Source organism: Entelurus aequoreus, linkage group LG28 (assembly GCF_033978785.1).
Source record: "Entelurus aequoreus isolate RoL-2023_Sb linkage group LG28, RoL_Eaeq_v1.1, whole genome shotgun sequence".
Taxonomy (NCBI): Eukaryota; Metazoa; Chordata; class Actinopteri; order Syngnathiformes; family Syngnathidae; genus Entelurus; species Entelurus aequoreus.
In genome coordinates this window covers 26,138,194-26,159,591 of record NC_084758.1, presented here as the reverse complement: position 1 = coordinate 26,159,591, position 21,398 = coordinate 26,138,194, and the positions used below count along the sequence as shown (strand labels likewise).

Sequence of the window (21,398 nt, the reverse complement as noted above, 5' to 3'; positions counted from 1 at the left end):
AGAAATACTAAAAAAAAACAAAAAACTAAAAGCTTACCTTTTTTATATTTGCATAGTTTGTATATATTATTAATGTTGTAAATACAAATCTTTATATTTCTATAAAGGGTGGTCCTAAAGAGGTAGGCATTTTTCGCAGGTCCCAAGAAGGTAACAAATACAAGAATGTGTGTGTGTGTGTGCGGGCCCCTAGGCTCAATTAATTCTTCAACCCAACATGAGCCACTCCCGTCCCTCTGCACTGAAACCTGCGTGGGGGTCTCAGGTCTTTGGCACACACACACACACACACACACACACATACACACACACACACACCCTACCCGTGGTTCCAGTAACAGCCTGGGGTTATCCAGTGCAGCGTCACAAGAGTGATCTGTCACCTTGGTGATTGTGTGCGGTGGTGGGAGGCTTTATTCCGGCCTCAGCAGACCATGTGATGAAAACATACACTCCCGGGGTTTTTTTTTTTTCCCAAAAATAATCGTGACTTTCTTTGTAGCAGAACTGTTTCTTTTGCCAGCAAGTCATCACCATCTTTTAACACAATTGATTGCACATTTTTTTATCAATTTGAACCAAATCATCCAGATTCTCAATATTAAGCACCCACCCCTTTCACTGGCGTACAAATGAAAAACAATTAAAAATGAGCTTATTACGAATAACTGCAGAGCGGAACCTCTTCTTTTGCCAGCATGACATGGCAACATGCTGTACATACACTGCTTCTTGTCGCACTCATTAGGCTAAATGAACTGAATCATTAATGATGGCACATTTGAAGCATCTTTAATAGAAAAAATACTATAACTACATAATGAAACTACTTCTTTTGCGAGCATAGAGCCTCATATTGTTGCACATTTTGAAGCAGAACTTCTTTTGCCCACAATACTCCTCTTTAGCCAGCACAGTGCCCCACTGTTCAAGACGAGTATCACAGCTTTTTGATTGAAAGAAATCAGTCCTAATTTTCCCCTCAAAAATGATCTGTACAACGTAACCTCTTTTGCTCGTAAAGCCCTTCTTTTGCCAGCACTGTGCACTGACCTTTGTGCAGATTTCCACTCATTTCGTGTTAACTTTAACAAAATCAACTCAAGGAATAGCTGCTCATAGTAACTGTTCTTTTGCCAGCAGAGCACCCCATATGTGCACTATCGCACATCTCAGGTTAAATTTAACAAAAGCAATCCAGATTTTTCCCTGAAGGACCTCTTCTTTTGCCAGCATAGAACCACATATTGCTGCACATTTTGTATTAATTTGAGCAAGATTTGCCAGATTTGCTTCTCAAAAACTAGCTTAGAACCAAACTTATTTTGCGTAAACTTTCTTTTGCCAGCAAATCAGCTTATTTTGCCTGCAGAGCACCACAAGTTTGTATTGTCTCACATTTTGGGTTAAATTAACAAAATCCATCCAGTTTTATCCATCAAAGACTTATCTCTTTTGCCAGCATAACACCCTGATTTTTGTGCAATTTTTTACTAATTTTGTGTTAACGTTACACGAACCAATTTGCCACTCAATGAACAGCTGTACAAAGTAACTTTTTTTTGCCAGCATAGCACTACAAATTTGTATTATTGCAGATTTTGAATCAAATTTAACAAAATCAATCCAGATTTTTCCCTTTAGGACTAATTATACACCAGAACCTGTTCTTTTGCCAGCATAGAACCACATATTGCTGCACATTTTGTATTAATTTGAGCAAGATTTGCCAGATTTGCTTCTCAAAAACTAGCTCTGGAACCAAACTTATTTTGCTCGAAAAGCACTTCTTTTGCCAGCATTGTGCATCGACTTTTGCACAGATTTCCACTGAACTTTTGCACAGATTTCCACTCGTTTTGAATCCGAAGGACTAAAGGACTAACTAGACACCTCTTCTTTTGCCAGCAAAGAGCCACATATTGTTGCACATTGTGTATTAAGTTGAGCCAGATTTGCTTCTCAATAACTAGCTGTAGAACAAAACTTATTTTGCCCGAAAAAATCCCTTCTTTTGCCAGCATTGTGCACGCACTTTTGCACAGATTTCCACTCATTTTGATTCAACTTGAACAAAATCAATGATTCCGATTTACTACCCAAGGAATAGTTGTTCAGCGTAATCTTTCTTTTGCCAGTAAATCAGCTTATTTTGCCTGCAGAGCACCACAAGTTTGTATTGTCTCACATTTTGGGTTATACTTAACAAAATCCATCCAGTTTTATCCATCAAGGACTAATTGTACACCGGAACATTCTCTTTTGCCGGCATAACACCCTGATTTTTGTGCAATTTTTTACTAATTTTGTGTTAACTTCAACACAAACCAATTTGCCACTCAATGAACAGCTGTACAAAGTAACTTTTTTTTGCCAGCATAGCACTACAAATTTGTATTATCGCAGATTTTGAATCAAATTTAACAAAATCAATCCAGATTTTTCCCTTTAGGACTAATTATACACCAGAACCTGTTCTTTTGCCAGCATAGAACCACATATTGTTGCACATTTTGTATCAATTTGAGCAAGATTTGCCAGATTTGCTTCTCAAAAACTAGCTCTAGAACCAAACTTATTTTGCTCGAAAAGCACTTCTTTTGCCAGCATTGTGCATCGACTTTTGCACAGATTTCCACTCATTTTGAATCCGAAGGACTAAAGGACTAACTAGAAACCGAACCTCTTCTTTTGCCAGCATAGAACCACATATTGTTGCACATTGTGTATTAAGTTGAGCCAGATTTGCTTCTCAATAACTAGCTGTAGAACAAAACTTATTTTGCCCGAAAAAATCCTTCTTTTGCCAGCATTGTGCACTCACTTTTGCACAGATTTCCACTTATTTTGATTCAACTTGAACAAAATCAATGATTCCGATTTACTACTCAAGGAATAGTTGTTCAGCGTAATCTTTCTTTTGCCAGCAAATGAGCTTATTTTGCCTGCAGAGCACCACAAGTTTGTATTGTCTCACATTTTGGGTTATACTTAACAAAATCCATCCAGTTTTATCCATCAAGGACTAATTGTACACCGGAACATTCTCTTTTGCCGCATAACACCCTGATTTTTGTGCAATTTTTTACTAATTTTGTGTTAACTTCAACACAAACCAATTTGCCCACTCAATGAACAGCTGTACAAAGTAACTTTTTTTTGCCAGCATAGCACAACAAATTTGTATATTGCAGATTTTGAATTAAATTTAACAAAATCAATCCAGATTTTTGCCTTTAGGACTAGTTATACACCAGAACCTGTTCTTTTGCCAGCATAGAACCACATATTGTTGCACATTTTGTATCAATTTGAGCAAGATTTGCCAGATTTGCTTCTCAAAAACTAGCTCGAGAACCAAACATATTTTGCTCGAAAAGCACTTCTTTTGCCAGCATTGTGCATCGACTTTTGCACAGATTTCCACTCATTTTGAATCCGAAGGACTAAAGGACTAACTAGAAACCGGAACCTCTTCTTTTGCCAGCATAGAACCACATATTGTTGCACATTGTGTATTAAGTTGAGCCAGATTTGCTTCTCAATAACTAGCTGTAGAACAAAACTTATTTTGCCCGAAAAAATCCCTTCTTTTGCCAGCATTGTGCACTCACTTTTGCACAGATTTCCACTTATTTTGATTCAACTTGAACAAAATCAATGATTCCGATTTACTACTCAAGGAATAGTTGTTCAGCGTAATCTTTCTTTTGCCAGCAAATGAGCTTATTTTGCCTGCAGAGCACCACAAGTTTGTATTGTCTCACATTTTGGGTTATACTTAACAAAATCCATCCAGTTTTATCCATCAAGGACTAATTGTACACCGGAACATTCTCTTTTGCCGGCATAACACCCTGATTTTTGTGCAATTTTTTACTAATTTTGTGTTAACTTCAACACAAACCAATTTGCCACTCAATGAACAGCTGTACAAAGTAACTTTTTTTGCCAGCATAGCACAACAAATTTGTATTATTGCAGATTTTGAATTAAATTTAACAAAATCAATCCAGATTTTTGCCTTTAGGACTAGTTATACACCAGAACCTGTTCTTTTGCCAGCATAGAACCACATATTGTTGCACATTTTGTATCAATTTGAGCAAGATTTGCCAGATTTGCTTCTCAAAAACTAGCTCGAGAACCAAACATATTTTGCTCGAAAAGCTCTTCTTTTGCCAGGCATGTGCATCGACTTTTGCACAGATTTCCACTGAACCTTTGCACAGATTTCCACTCATTTTGAATCCGAAGGACTAAAGGACTAACTAGACACCGGAACCTCTTCTTTTGCCAGCATAGAACCACATATTGTTGCACATTGTGTATTAAGTTGAGCCATATTTGCTTCTCAATAACTAGCTGTAGAACAAAACTTATTTTGCCGGAAAAACCTTCTTTTGCCAACATTGTGCACTCACTTTTGCACAGATTTCCACTTATTTTGATTCAACTTGAACAAAAGCAATGATTTCGATTTGCCACTCAGGGAATAGTTGTTCAGCGTAATCTTTCTTTTGCCAGCAAATCAGCTTATTTTGTCTGCAGAGCACCACAAATTTGTATTGTCTCACATTTTGGGTTAAATTTAACAAAAATCGATCCAGTTTTACCCATTAAAGACTAATGTTACACCGGAACATTGTCTTTTGCCAGCATAACACCCTGATTTTTGTGCAATTTTTTTACAAATTTTGTTTTAACTTCAACACAAACCAATTTGCCACTCAATGAACAGCTGTATAAAGTAACTTTTTTTGCCAGCATAGCACTACAAATTTGTATAATCGCAGATTTTGAATTAAATTTAACAAAATCAATCCAGATTTTTCCCTTTAGGACTAATTATACACCAGAACCTGTTCTTTTGCCAGCATAGAACCACATATTGTTGCACATTTTGTATCAATTTGAGCAAGATTTGCCAGATTTGCTTCTCAAAAACTAGCTGTAGGACCAAACATATTTTGCCAGCATTGTGCACTGACTTTTTCACAGATTTCTAGCCGCGGGTTGCCGACCCCTGGGCTAGAGTATACAAATGAGTTTTAAGATGGGACTTAAATGCTTCTACTGAGGTAGCATCTCTAACTGTTACCGGGAGGGCATTCCAGAGTACTGGAGCCCGAATAGAAAACGCTCTATAGCCCGCAGACTTTTTTTTGGCTCTGGGAATCACTAATAAGCCGGAGTTCTTTGAACGCAGATTTCTTGCCGGGACATATGGTAACATAATGTTAAACAACTTATTTTGCCAGCATAGTGCATCATGTATTTGGGTCAGCTTTAACAAAGACTAACTCTAGTAAAACCCCTTCTGTTTCTTTTTGTTTTTTTTAAACCTATGTCCTAATCAAACCTAGTTTTAATAATATGTCCTTCAGTTACCAGCTGTGCAATACAACTGACCGCGCACACAGATTTAATGCACGACCTCATCCTGTGTCTTTCTCTGCTCGTCCAGGTGTAGATGCTCCAGGTGGATCGGGAGACGGATCAGGGCGACCCTTTGAGTCTCATCTTGTGGTCTGGAAAGAGAAGAGAGGGGTCGGGCGAGACAGTGAGGCCTACTTGGTGCTGTGAACGCAGCTTTGGGCCTCTGTAGGGGGCGCTGTTTGTTTGGAGAAAGAGCCAGGAGGTGGCTGCCGCGATACTTGGACGGCTTACTCCACCACCATGACCACTGCGGTGCAGCCTAATGAACTGATGTTTGAATTTGCCAGTAACGGATGGACGAAATCAACCAGGTAGTGCATATATCTTCTCCTCATTTCATTCCCTTTGCCTCTAAACATAACTTCAATTAGCCTACAGGTTTGAATATTATATTTTTCTCAAGCTGTTGCTCCTCCCTTGGAGTCCTCGGGCGTTACACTTTGAAAACTGCTCTAATTTGTTATTTATTCATAGCTTTGTATCCATTTGTCAACAATTTGTTGCAGTTTTACATTTAATTTCAATATTTTAAAAGTTAGTTTGTTAGCCAGTTAGTTAGCATAGCACAGAGGTGTCCAAAGTGCGGCCTGGGGGCCATTTGCAGCCCGCAGCTAATCGTTTACCGGCCCCCCACACATTCTGCAAAAATTGCAAAATTGATAGTATTGCAAAAATTAAAAAAAACATTTTAAAAAAAGTGGAACGAGAAAAAGTTGCAATGTTGACACAAAGCTGCCATGCAGGCTGGTTTTTTTTCTTTTGTCTTTGTTTATTTTATTTTTTTTGCCATTGCTCAAAAAAAAAAAAAAAGACAAAAAATCTCTGTTACAATGAATTATTACTTTAAAAATTTCACTTTAAAATGTTTTATGTGGAAAAAATATTGCATATATTGTGTGGTTGCCATAAAAAAACATCAAAGTTTTATTTGACAAAAGAGCATAATACAAACAAAGTAATAGTTCAAACGTAAAATCGACAGATATATCTGAAGTTGATCTCGTAATTTAAGTGTGAAAAGTAAAAAAAAACCTAATAAAATGTATCACTTTATGAGTGGGGGACCTTTTGGATCCATAATATATTTAGTAGGATTTTATTTAACATTTCACTGTGATTACTCAAAAATATTAAAGAATTCAAATCAATGGTGTCCTGCATTAGGCTCTAATTACTAAATACTGCATATTTCAGTTTTACTATAAAAAACAAAAGATCTCTTGACAGAAAAGGCATAAAACCTTTTTTTTTTTTTACTTGATATTAATCTGAAGTTGATATAGAGATTTACTGTAAGCGTTAATAAAAAATAATAATAATTTGACTTATTTTTTACATTTTAATGACTGAGACCCTTTATGGTCCCCGGGAGCCCTAAAGGTTAAAAAAAAAAAAATCCATATATTTTGTTAAGGTTTGAAAATGAAAAATATCAAAATGGCCTCAGCATGCTTAAATTTTTCCGTGTGCGGCCCTCAGTGGAAAAAGTTTGGACACCCCTGGCATAGCACAAAAACAAGATAAGTGATTTTCCGGGAAGCCGTGAAATTTTGGTCCAGATCCAGTTGAAGGAGCGCCGTGAGGAATTTTGTCTTTAGCCATTTTTTTCTTCACTTTTTTTAATGTTACAGTCTGATTGCATTGGAGCCAAGTAAGACGTAGGTGGTTGTCGTAGGGCAGTTGGTAATGTGCCCTACTGACACCTATAGGCCTGGAATGGAAAAGCATTGCATTGTCTTCATTAAGGATGTAACGATAAACGGTAATAATGATAACCACGGTAAAACTCTCGACGGTCAATGTTCAAAAAACCGTGATTAATAAATGCACTTTATATAACTGACTGACTGGCGTCAGCTCGCTAGTTTAGATGCTAACAAGAAAACAAGAGCCATTAACGTCTTTCCCCAATCTAAACTTATATAAACACATTGCCGTCTGAGCAACTAAGATATTTATTTGTGCACACTGAACCTACAAGCTGTGTTTCCTTAGAACAGAGTGATCGTTTTATACTCAGTGGAATACGATGAAACGGAAGTGTTATTGCGGTGCGTTCAAGCACCACTGAATAGAGTAGGACACCACGACACCCGCCAGTAATAATAAATAATAATCCATCCATTCATCTTCTTCCGCTTATCCGAAGTCGGGTCGTGGAGGCAGCAGCCTAAGCCGAGAAGCCCAGACTCCCCTCTCCCCAGCTACTTCCTCCAGCTCTTCCTGGGGGATTCCGCGGCGTTCCCAGGCCAGCTGAGAGACATAAGCTGTGTCCCAATTAAAGGTCTGCATCCTTTGGAGGAGGACCCGGCATACGCATCCTCAGAAGGCTGGACCTTCGGAGGCACCTCCGAAGGATGCGTCACCCTTTGTTAACTGGGACAGTCTAGCCTGCGGAGGATACTTACCTTTGAAAGTGTATTCGCTGCCGCTGCCAGTGCCCCTGCTTGCATTTGCCGCCATCGTCAAAAAGATCTTGGGATATAAGAGGCCACGAAGGATAATCGCGGTGCATCCTCCGAATACAGGGAAAAGGAGGGCGCATTCGTCTGCTGCATTCGGAGGAGCTTTCGAATTTGAATGAATTGGGACAGCCTTCGCGCAGCGTTGTGACGTACGCAGCCTTCAAATTCGCCCGTTGAAGGATGCAAACCCTGAATTGGGACACAGCTGTAGTCTCTCCAACGTGTCCTTGGTATACCCCGCCTCCCACCGATCGGACGTGCCCTAAACATCTCCCCAGGTAGGCATTCGGGGGGCATCCTGACCAGATGCCTCAACCACCTCATTTGTCTCTGCTCGATGTGGAGGAGCAGCGGCTTTACTCTGAGCGCCTCCCGAATGACAGAGTTTCGCACCCTATCTCTAAGGGAGAGCCCCACCACCCGACGGACGAAACTCATTTCGGCCGTGATCTTGTCCTTTCGGTTATAACCCAAAGTTCTTGACAATAGGTGAGGATAAGGGACATAGATCGACCGGTAAATTGAAAACTTTGCCTTCCGGCTCAAGTCTTTCTTCACCACAACGAATAGATGCAGGTCCACATCAATGCAGACACAGCACAGATTCGCCTGTCGATCTCACAATCTACTCTTCACTCACTTGTGAACAAGACCCCAAAGTACTTGAACTCCTTCACCTTGGGTAGTATCTCATCCCCAGCCCGGAGATGGCACTACACCCTTTTCCAGGCAAGAACCATGGACTCGGACTTGGAAGTGCTGATTTTCATCCCAGTCGCTTCACACTTAGCTGCGAACCAATCCTAACCAGATGAAGCCAGCAGGACCACATCATCTGCAAAAAGCAGAGACCTTATCCTGCAGCCACCAAACCAGTTCCCGTCAAGGCCCTGACTGCGCCTAGTAATTATGTCCATAAAAGTTGTAAACAGAATTGGTGACAAAGGGCACCCTTGGCGGAGTCCAACTGTCACTTTAAAAGGGTCCGGCTTAATGTCGGCAATGCGGACCAAGCTCTGACACTGATAATACAGGGAGAAGACTGCCACAATCAGACGGTCCGATACCCCATACTCTCTGAGCAGTTTCCACAGGGCTTCCAGAGGGACACGGTCGAATGCCTTCTCCAAGTCAACAACACACACATAGACGAGTTGGTCAAACTCCCATGCACCCTCAAAGATCCTGCTGAAAGTATAGAGCTGGTCCACAATTTCATGACCAGGACGAAAGCCACACTGCTCCTCCTGGATCCGAGGTTCGACTATCCTGCGTAGCCTCCTCTCCAGTACACCTGAATAGACCTTACTGAGAAGGCCGAGGAGTGTGATCCGGCGATAGTTGGAACACCCCCTCCGGTTCCCCATTTTAAATAGAGGAACAACCACCCGAGTCTGCCTATCCAGAGGCACTGCCCCCGATGCAGAATCTTGTCAACCACGACAGCCCCACATCATCCAGAGCCTTAAGGAACTCCGGGCCGATCTCATCCACCCCCAGGCCCTGCCACCGAGAAGCTTCTTAAATACCTCGGCGACCCCAGGTCCAGAAATAGGAGAGCCCCAGGTACTGCTTCCTCATTGAAAAACATGTAGGTGGGATACCGATCCACAACATCCCCAGTTGAGGTCAGCAGCACACCGTTCCCACCATACACGGTGTTGACAGTGCACTGCTTTCCCCTTCTGGGGTGGCAGACGGTGGTCCAGAACCGCTTTGAAGCAGTCTGGAAGTCGTTCTCCACGGCTTGTCCAAACTCCTCCCATGTCCGAGTTTTTGCCTCTGCATTCACCGCTTGGCCTGTCAGTACCTGTCTGCTGCCTCCAAAAGGACCCGATAGGACTCTGAATAGTAATAATAGATTTTATTTGTATATTTTAGAGTGCTACAGTACAAACCAAAATATAAAACAATAAAAGCTTAGCCATTAAAACTGTGAGGCATAAGATACACAAAACATGCATAATAGTGGGTTTATTTGAGTTATGCTCAGTGGCTTTGTGGTTAGCGTGTCCGCCCATGGATCGGTAGGTCGTGAGTTCAAACCCCGGCCGAGTCATACCAAAGACTATAAAAATGGGACCCATTACCTCCCTGCTTGGCACTCAGCATCAAGGGTTGGAATTGGGTGTTAAATCACTAAAATGATTCCAGAGCGCGGCCAACGCTGCTGCTCACTGCTCCCCTCACCTCCCAAGGGGTTGGGTCAAATGCAGAGGGTAATTTCACCACACCTAGTGTGGTACTTTAACTTTCCTTTTTTTTAAAAATTTGAACAAATAACTTGGTTAAAAGATTTCAGTGTGTGTATAAGTACTTTTTGAGCACATTCAACAATACCACCATAATAAAGATAAGCGTGATATGACATTTTCGTCTCGTTACATCCCTAGTCTTTGTGTATCTTTAGAAGTCTTCCCAGCTGCAGTATGTTGTAGTTATCAGCATGCATGTCGACATTTTGGGTGTGTTTACGGCACTGAGTGCGCACTTTTTAGTACTTGGGAGCAGACTTGCTGCCTGGTGATGTTTGTAAGACTTGGGGGCTGTCATCATTTAAACGTGACAGCCTGACAAACCTGCAGTCGGGTTAGGGTGCATGGGAGGGAAAAACAGGCCAGGCTAGCATGGATATGTGTTTAGATACTAACTTGCATCGTTCCGTTGGCTGAGCCCCCCCCCCACTCCCACGCCTTCTCCGTCCAGTGGAGCAGGCTCCAGTGGCGTGCATTGATGTGTGCTGGCGACGGCGTCATGTGCTGGATCCAGAATGACGGGTTGTCACTGGATCCCTGACTAGCGTTTGTTCTAGCCCAACCAGACCGACCAGTTCACAAGGTGTCTACAGGGAGGATGGGATCGTTCCTTCTCAAATCTCTCACATTGTTCCACTGCCTTGGCTTTGTGTCTCGCTGCACCCACCCTGTTAAAACAAACTTCCTCCCACCCTTCCCATAACCCCCACAATAACAACTCCTACAGACCTCCATTTGGTCTTCCATGTATTTATAAATTCTAAGCCCTTCTTTGGATCCTGGTCACAATTACTCTGTCAGATCAAAGCCAATAATTATTTGACTTATTTAAATATGAAATACCACTCACATAAAACAAATTCCTTTTGGTATGATATAACTGAATATCTGCCACACTATAGCCTTCTATACTCCATAATATTGTATTTTTTATTTACTACTATTTTATTTCATTCATTTTTTATTATCTACTATTATTTTTACAATTTAGATATGCAATAAATTAAGAATAATTAAATAATAATAATAAAACAATAAAATAAAATGTAATAAAATAGTTATTAAATAATAAATTACATTATAAAGTACAGTGGATGACCCGGCCGAGTCATACCAATGACTATAAAAATGGGACCCATTACCTCCCTGCTTGGCACTCAGCTTCAAGGGTTGGAATTGGGGGTTAAATCACCAAAAATGATTCCCGGGCGCGGCCACCGCTGCTGCTCACTGCTCCCCTCACCTCCCAGGGGGTGATCAAGGGTGATGGGTCAAATGCAGACAATAATTTCGCCACACCTAGTGTGTGTGTGACAATCATTGGTACTTTAACTTTATTTTGAATAAATAGCAAATGCTGTGTACATACATCTACTGATGCTTAGTCTGGACACATCCTCAGTGACCTCTTGGATTCACCGGGCGTTTCGGGTCTCTCAACTGGTCATACGCCCTCCTCCAAGCGACCCAACCGGGGGTGATCAAATCCCCCGGCTTGTGTCCAGACGGCTCGCTAGCTACCATGACTCCAAGGATCTCCTCTTTTGAGCCACAACCATCTCGAGGCCCTTTCCGCCGCTTCGGTGGTACTGCGGATGGCTCTCCTCTTTCTCTCTCCATCGATACCCAAACTGCTGAAGGCTCTGACCAAGGAACGGGCTGCAAATCCTCTGCATCCAACCTCCACAGGGAAACACCTTGCTCTCCAACCAGCCTGTTGACAGTCGCTGACCAGTCCCGCATACTTGGAGAGCTTCCTCTCGAAGGCTTCTTCCAGGCGATCTTCCCACGGGACTGTCAGCTCCAGCAGCACAGCTTGTTTGGTGGACTCAGACACAAGGACAATGTCTGGTCGCAGGGTGGTGACTGCGATGTGGCTGGGGAACTTCAGCTGGTTTTCAAGGTCCACCAACAACTGCCAGTCTTTTGCAGACGTCAGGATGCCTGCTGATGTTCTACTAGCAGGAGTTGGCGTGTCCCCAGCTCTGACAAAGGCGATGGTTTTCTTGGAGGGGTGGAACTGTTTTGCCAATGCCAGTCCTGTGCTAATGGCTTCAGCGATGGTCTTAAGGACTTGGTCATGCCTCCACCTGTACCTTCCATCTCCAAGTGCCCTTGTACAGCAACTGAGGATATGTTCCAGGGTTCCTCGCTTGGAGCACAGTGGGCATGCTGGTGTCTCTGCTATGCCCCATGTGTGCAGGTTTGAAGGGCTTGGGAGCACATCATACACTGCTGGATGAGAAATTTGATGCGTTGCGGCTCGGCTTTCCAAATCTCAGCCCAGGTCACTCTCCTCTCAACCGCATTGTCCCATCTTGTCCAAGCTCCCTGTTGCTTCATTCCAACAGCCTTGCAGGTTCTTGTCTCCTCCACTGCCGCTCTCACCTCATCCTGAACAAGACGTCGGCCTTCTTTCCCCCTAGTGTTCAGTTGGGGAGTTGGAAAGAATCCTAGCCCAGCTCGACCCCGTGTGACTGCTCCAACCAGGCTCCTGTGTCGCAGCCTTGCATCTGCCTCTTGAACTGCTTCCTCTGCCCTCCATTTCCTGCCAGTCCTCACCTGGATCCCTGCTTTGGCCACCTTCGGATCACTTGAGTCCCTGTACTGTACCACTTCTCTGGCTCTAGTTACCTTAAATTCCTCCTCCAAGGATTTGAAAGGCAACTGCAGTTTGTTGCTGTTCCCGTAGAGTGCAATGCTACTCAGGCTCTTAGGTAGTCCCAGCCATCTCCGGAGGTGGTTGCTGACCCTCCGTTCTAGGATCTCAACTGTCGAGATGGGGAACGAGTAGATGAGGAGGGGCCACAGGATCCTGGGAAGAATGCCATGCTGGTAAATCCAGGCTTTAAACTTCCCAGGTAAGCCTGACTTGTCCACGGATTTCAGCCAGCCATCCAACTCAGCGCATGTCGACTGGATGGAGGTTGTGTCTCTCAAAGAGCAGTCAAAAACCTTGCCCAAGCTCTTGACTGGCTTCTCTGAGATTGTTGGAATGGCCGTGCCTGTGATGTTAAACCGGAACTTGTCCTCCACCTTCCCCTTCTTCAGCACCATTGATCTGGATTTGGCGGGTTTGAAACGCATCCGGGCCCACTCCACCAACTTTTCAAGTCCCTTCAGAATCCAACGGCAGCCTGGAACTGATTCTGTCATGACTGTGAGGTCATCCATGAATGCCCTGATGGGTGGTTGCCTTTGTCCGGAATTTGTGCGGGGCCCTCTGCACTCTGGCTCAGCAGACTTGGTGAGCATGTTCATGGCTAGTGAGAACAGTGTCACAGAGATAGTACACCCTGTGATAATACCAATCTCCACTTTGTGCCAACTGGATGTTGTTGGTCCGGAAGAGACCCTCATCCTGAAATTGCTGTAGTAATCAGCAATGAGGTCTCTACACCTGCTGGGTACATGATGAAATAAATATTAATATTAATTTATTATCATCAAATAAAAACAACAAACATATGTAACTATGTATTTTACTATACATGTGTACAAATTAAGAGTAATTATACAATCTTGCAACTAGACTAATTATATCATCTTACAACTAAATAAATAATAACAGTTAAATAATATAAATAATAAATACAAATCGGTAGGTCGTGAGTTCAAACCCCGGCCGACTCATACCAAAGACTATAAAAATGGGACCAATTACCTCCCTGCTTGGCACTCAGCATCAAGGGTTGGAATTGGGGGTTAATTCACCAAAAATGATTACCGGGCGTGGCCATCGCTGCTGCTCACTGCTCCCCTCACCTCCCAGGGGGTGATCAAGGGTGATGGGTCAAATGCAGACAATAATTTCGCCACACCTAGTGTGTGTGTGACAATCATTGGTACTTTAACTTGAACTGAAATCAGTGCCATTCATAGTTTAAATTAAAAATAGTGTATTTGCACTGTAATCTACATGTGATTTCCTAGGTGTGTTTTGATTACTAATGTATTTGCAAACATTTCCATCCGTCCATCCATTTTCTACAGCTTGTCCCTTATGGCACCCTTTTTATGTTGTCACCAAATAGAATTTTACGGACAAAACAATTCCATCCATTTCTAGCTCTTGTCTTTTTTGGGGTCGCGGGCGGTTCTTGAGCCTGTCTATCTCGGGCGGAAGGCGGGGTGCACCCTGGACAAGTCGCCACCTCATCACAGGGCCAACACAGATAGACAGACAACATTCACACTCCCATTCACACATTAGCACCAATTTAACGTTGCCAATCAGCATATCCCCAGGTGCATGTCTTCGGAGGTGGGAGGATGCCAGAGAATATTTGGAGCTCTGGAATAAGGCTATCAGAGAGCAAAATGTGTGTGGAAAGTAATAAAGCTGTGACACTTTATGTATAAATTAATGTGAGATTTTATTTTTTTCTAAATAATCAAATGGTAATAATAAATATGGTACTTTTAAGACATGATAATTGTATTTATTTTAAATTTAGTTTTTTTACCGATATAATAATATATTTTTTAAATAATCGTGATTCCTATTTGTAACAATTATTAATCGATAAAAAAAATCAATAATCGATAAAAACTTAAGTAAACATTTTTTTTCCAAGTCTGTCCTTTCCAGCAACTCAGGCAAATCATATTGTTGATGTAGATGATCATATCTGCTGTACAGATTTACTTTAGAAAATAGAAGTGTTGGATACTTCTCTGGTTGCTTTATTTGTATTTCACATTATTAAATGTTTGGGTAGAATTTTATTTAAAAAAAACAGTTTTCTCTTAAGTAATACAGAAATGTATCAGAGCTGTTTATGTATTGTATGGCGGGAATGTAGTTAATCATAGAACTGGCACGCATCCATCCATCCATTTTCTACCGCTTGTCCCTTATGGGGTCGCGGGGGTGCTGGAGCCTATCTCAGCTGCATTCGGGCGGAAGGCGGGGTGCACCCTGGACAAGTCGCCATCTCATCACAGGGCCAACACAGACAGACAGACAACATTCACACTCACATTCACACACTAGGGCCAAAGTATGGATTTTAAATGGAGAATTTGTTTAAATCAAGAATCGATTCTGAATCGAATCGTCGCCCCCAAGAAACGAATCGAATTGGAATTGTGAGGTGCCCAAATATTCACAGTCCTAATGCAGCATATATTAGGTCTAAAACGTAATTCTGTATATTTAGTAGGGCTCGAACTGAGAAACTTTTTTTTTGTGTGCAAATAATCATTAATTTAGAATTTAATGGCAGCAACACATTGCAAAAAAGTTGGCACAGGGTCATTTTCACCACTGTGTTACATGGCCTTTCCTTTTAACAACACTCAGTAAACGTTTGGGACCTGAGGAGACACATTTTTGAAGTTTCTCAGGTGGAATTCTTTCCCATTCTTGCTTGATGTACAGCTTAAGTTGTTCAACAGTCCGGGGTCTCTGTTGTGGTATTTTAGGCTTCATAATGTACCACACATTTTCAATGGGAGACAGGTCTGGACTACAGGCAGGCCAGTCTAGTACCCGCACTCTTTTACTACGAAGCCACGTTGTTGTAACACATGGCTTGGCATTGTCTTGCTGAAATAAGCAGGGGCGTCCATGGTAGCGTTGCTTGGATGGCAACATATGTTGCTCCAAAACCTGTATGTACCTTTCAGCATTAATGGTGCCTTCACAGATGTGTAAGTTACCCATGTCTTGGGCACTAATACACCCCCATACCATCACAGATGCTGGCTTTTCAACTTTGCGCCTATAACAGTCCGGATGGTTCTTTTCCTCTTTGGTCCGGAGGACACGACGTCCACAGTTTCCAAAAACAATTTGAAATGTGGACTCGTCAGACCACAGAACACTTTTACGTTTCTGGGTGTTGTTGATAAATGATAAACTTACAGATGTAGCAACCAACCGTAGTTACTGACAGGGGTTTTCTGAAGTGTTCCTGAGCCCATGTGGTGATATCCTTTACAAACCGATGTCGCTTTTTGATGCAGTACCGCCTGAGGGATCGAAGGTTTGTAATATCATCGCTTACGTGCAGTGATTTCTCCAGATTCTCTGAACCTTTTGATGATATTACAGACCGTAGATGGTAAAATTCCTAAATTCCTTGCAATAGCTCATTGAGAAATGTTGTTCTTAAACTGTTCGACAATTTGCTCACACATTTGTTGACAAAGTGGTGACCCTCGCCCCATCCTTGTTTGTGAACGACTGAGCATTTCATGGAAGCTGCTTTTATACCCAATCATGGCACCCACCTGTTCCCAATTAGCCTGTTCACCTGTGGGATGTTCCAAATAAGTGTTTGATGAGCATTCCTTAACTTTCTCAGTCTTTTTTGCCACTAGTGCCAGCTTTTTGGAAACATGTTGCTGGCATCAAATTCCAAATGAGCTAATATTTGCAAAAAAATCAAGTTTTCCAGTTTGATCGTTAAGTATCTTGTCTTTGCAGTCCATTCAATTGAATATAGGTTGAAAAGGATTTGCAAATCATTATATTTTGTTTTTATTTACAATTTACACAACGTGCCAACTTAACTGGTTTTGGGTTTGTATATATATATATATATATATATATATATATATATATATATATATATATATATATATATATATATATATATATATATATATATATATATATATATATATATATATATAAAAGTATATATATATATATGTATACATAAATATTGAATAAAATATATAATATGAAAAATAAATAGGCTCCAGCACCCCTCGTGACCCCGGAAGGGACAAGCAGTACAACATGGATGGATGGATCATTTTGGATGTGGATTTTATAATTTTGTTTTATTGTGGCTATGATTTATTTCTCAAATGGGGGTACACATACCCCTGGGGGTACTTGAAGGTATGCCAAGGGATACGTGAGATTTTTTTTAAATATTCTAAAAATAGCAACAATTCAAAAATCCTTTATAAATATAAATAAAAACCTATCTTTTTTTCCAAATAGTTCAAGAAAGACCACTACAAATGAGCAATATTTTGCACTGTTATACAGTTTAATAAATCAGAAACTGATGACATAGTGCTGTATTTTACTTCTTTGTCTCTTTTTTTCAACCAAAAATGCTTTGCTCTGATTAGGGGGTACTTGAATTTAAAAAAAAATCACAGGGGGTACATCACTGAAAAAAGGTTGAGAACCACTGAGTTAGAGCTACTGTAAATAAAAATGATGGTGTTTCACACGGTTTTCAATTAAAAATGTAATGACATGCATGTTAATCCACTGCATCACACTGAGAGATGATTCAATATTCTGCCCTTCCAGTGTTGTTAAATAAGGGAACTGACACATTAGAAACAACCACAAGTCTTATAAACAAAAACTCCGCTTTTTTACATTTACAAAGTCGGAATCGTGTACTGGAATGTCACCACAGTAGAGTGTGCAGGTGTTGTTCACATAAAAGTTAAAGCAGAAGGTACATTTTTTCTTGGGGGGGGACATAATTAAAATGGGGAAATGCAAACGAGGAAACATTAGAAACAACAAAGAGGAAGTAGCCTTTCTGTCGGCCTCGTCCACACTATGGCATGAGAATATGAGCTTGGACATCCAAACCTCTGCAGAGACAAGCAGCCAAAAGTATTTGTCCACCTGCCTTGACTCACATATGAACTTGAAGTGCCATCCCATTCCTAACCCATAGGGTTCAATTTATGTCGGTCCACCTTTTGCAGCTATTACAGCTCCAACTCTTCTGGGAAGGCTGTCCACAAGGTTGCGGAGTGTGTTTATAGGAATTTTCCACCATTCTTCCAAAAGCGCATTGGTGAGGTCACACACTGACGTTGGTCGAGAAGGCCTGGCTCTCAGTCTCCGTTCTAATTCATACCAAAGGTGTTCTATCGGGTTCAGGTCAGGACTCTGTGCAGGCCAGTCAAGTTCATCCACACCAGACTCTGTCATCCATGTCTTTATGGACTTTGCTTTGTGCACTGGTGCACAGTCATGTTGGAAGAGGAAGGGGCCCGCTCCAAACTGTTCCCACAACGTTGGGAGCATGGAATTGTCCAAAATGTTTTGGTATCCTGTAGCCTTCAAAGTTCCTTTCACCGGAACTAAGGGGCCAAGCCCAACTCCTGAAAAACAACCCCACACCATAATTCCTCCTCCACCAAATTTCACACTCGGCACAATACAGTCCAAAATGTACCGTTCTCCTGGCAACCTCCAAACCCAGACTCGTCCATCAGATTGCCAGATGGCAAATCCACAACTGGATTTGTTGCCCAGGTGGCATCCTATGACAGTTCCACGCTGGAAATCACTGCACTGTAAAAAAAAATCCTATTTTTATGGTTAATTTACTCTAAATTTCTACTTTAATTTTTTAATGAAAAAAATGTGCCTTGGCTCAAAAAAGGTTGAAAATCCCTGGCCTAAGTGCTTGATTTTATACACCTGTGGCCAGGCCAAGTGATTAGGACACCTGATTCTCATCACTCGGATGGGTGGCCAAATACTTTTGGCAATACGGCGTAGGTCAGCACACTGCGTGGGACATTCGGCCGTCAAAATGTCTCCTCGCCGCACACTTGGCTCTCGCAAGGACGCCGAGCATCAGCGAGCTCAGACAAGCACGCTCGTCTCGCCATCTTGATAGCGCGTCCCGTCCTAATGGGAAACATTCCACTAATCTCGTCGTGTTGTTTGTAGCCAAAGCAAACGTTCTCAGTGATGACACAAAAGTTGTGTAGGCTGGACTGTCCCTCAACGACTACAATGGCTCCAAACAACAAAAGAGTTCTGTTAGCTTTCTGGTTAAAGTGTAGCCCGAGTGTGCTGCAGGGTTCCCGTTTGCCACCTCCCCCCTCAAGGCCTGGGACACCTGGTATGCCCGCAAGGTCCACGCCAACAATGGACACTTGTCCAAAGACACAGTTCAACCTTTATTCCTGTTCCTGCTGCTGCACCCTCGCTATCCTTTTACCACTTTTCATCAAGCAAGAGCTCCCAATTTGCATGCATGACACAGACGCATGACTGTATTTTGCTGTTTTTAGGCTTTTGTGTCTCCATTGAGCAACACTCTTTCCTTTTTAGGTGACGCTTGTTTGGGGTATGTCGTAAAAAAAGAAAAAAAGAAGAAGGAAGAAACACCCAGCATTGTTTCTTTTAACTGCTTTGTAAGCATGACTACCCCGAGGCCATTTGTAAATAGTTTTACCAAACTGATGAGCAACAAGCTGGTAGTTGTTATTTTTTTTGTGTGTTTTGCTGCTATCTAGTGGTGGTAAGGTGGTACTTCATCTAAAACAGCTATTTTAATGACTTGTGGCCTCAAAACATGCACACACTGCAGGACCATACAAATAGACAGTTTCATATTTATTATTATTACATTATTTATTTATTATTGTTGTGTTTGTGGAGTATAATTAGACAGCATCATACAACCACACAGGCTAATAGTTATAAATGGCACTTTGGCGCCCTCGGTTGTGGTCGGAGTGATTTGTTAAATATGTTGGGTTTTTTTTACCATGTTTGCTCAAATTGGACACACATGGGCTTGTCAGTCTCCTAAAGGCATCTAATAAAAACAATAATAATAATAGTAATTCATGTTATTCATACAGTGCTTTTAAAAGGTAGTCAAAGACCCTTAACCAAATCAAAAGGGGTGTACCAAATTTCTAGAACTTAATTTTTATTGGAATTTTTTAGAGGGAACAAATATGCATGGACTTGATAAGAACATACAGATCTCTTAATTAAAATAATGCGTAACTTAGGAAAAAATAAAAAAAACACATTTGTATTTTGTTCAATAAATAAATAAAGAAAACAAAATATGTTTTTGGGAACATACAACATTATTATTTTTTAGATTGTATTTATTTTTTACTTTTTATAGAGAACAAATATACATAGACTTGATAAGAATAGAAACATATCTTAGTTTAGCAGCGTTCAAGAGAAATAAATAAATACAATTGTATGGTGTTGAATAAATAAATAAACAGAACAAAATATGCTTCCTACTAAAAATTAAGTATATATATATATATATATATATATATATATATATATATATATATATATATATTACTACAAAAAATTCCAATAAAAATTAAGTATATATATATATATATATATATATATATATATATATATATATATATATATATATATATATATATATATATATATATATATATATATATATATATATATTTATTTATTTATATATACTTAATTTTTATTGGAATTTTTAGTAGGAAGAAATATAAATATTAATTGATAAAAATATACAAATATCTTAGTTTAGCAGAGTTTAAGAGAAAGAAAAGAATCCAATTTTATTTTGTTCATCAATAAATAAATGGATAAAGAGTACAAACTCTGCTTGTGGGAACATACTTTATTTTATTTTTTTACTTAATTTTTATTAGAACTTTTAGAGGGAACAAATATACTTAGACTTCATAAGAGTACAAATATATCTTAGTTGGAATAGTGCAAACACTAAGAGAAAGAAAGAAATACAATTGTATTTGTTTCCCCAACATAAACAAAATAAAGCAAAAAAATGTTTGGGGGAACATACTTTATTTTATTTTTTTCAACTAAATTTTTATTGCCATTTTTTTTAGAGCGAACAAATATACTTTGACTTGATAAGAATATAAAAATATCTTAGTTTAGCAGCGTTCAAGAGAAAGAAAGAAATGCAATTGTATTTTAATGAATAAATAAATAAACAAAAGAAAATATACATTATTTTTTTAACTTTATTTTTATTGGAATTTTTAGTAGAAACAAATATAAATAGAGTTGAAAAGAATATATAGATATCTTAGTTTAGCAGGTTAAGAGAAAGAAAAAAACAATTGTGCTTTGTTCATCAATAAATAGATAAATAAACAAACAAAATATGCTTGGGAGAACATACAGAATTTTTTAACTTAATTTTCAATTACATTTTTAGTAGGAACCCATAAATAGAATTGATAAGAATATAGAGATATTTTAGTTTAGCAGAGTTTAAGAGAAGGAACAAATCCAATTGTATTTTGTTAAAAAATAAATAAATACATAAACAGAACAAACTATGCTTGTGGGAACATACTTCATAAGAATACAAATATATCTTTGTTGGAATGATGCAGAACTCAGGAGAAACAAAGAAAAACAATTTATTTTTATTTTTTTGAAAAATAAATAAATAAAACAAAATATGATCGTGGGAACATACATTATTCTTGTTTTCAACTCAAT

General features: G+C 40.1%; 1 protein-coding gene across 1 annotated transcript in view; it reads left to right on the top strand.

The window, feature by feature from the left end:
- The window catches only part of elf1 (E74-like ETS transcription factor 1), a 116,098-nt gene that overhangs the window by 70,419 nt on the left and 24,281 nt on the right, over nucleotides 1-21,398 (top strand). Inside the window, 2 exon segments of the mRNA XM_062039866.1 lie at nucleotides 5,468-5,731; nucleotides 5,734-5,750. Of these exon segments, the coding sequence (XP_061895850.1) occupies nucleotides 5,680-5,731; nucleotides 5,734-5,750 (69 nt within the window). The 5' untranslated portion in view covers nucleotides 5,468-5,679.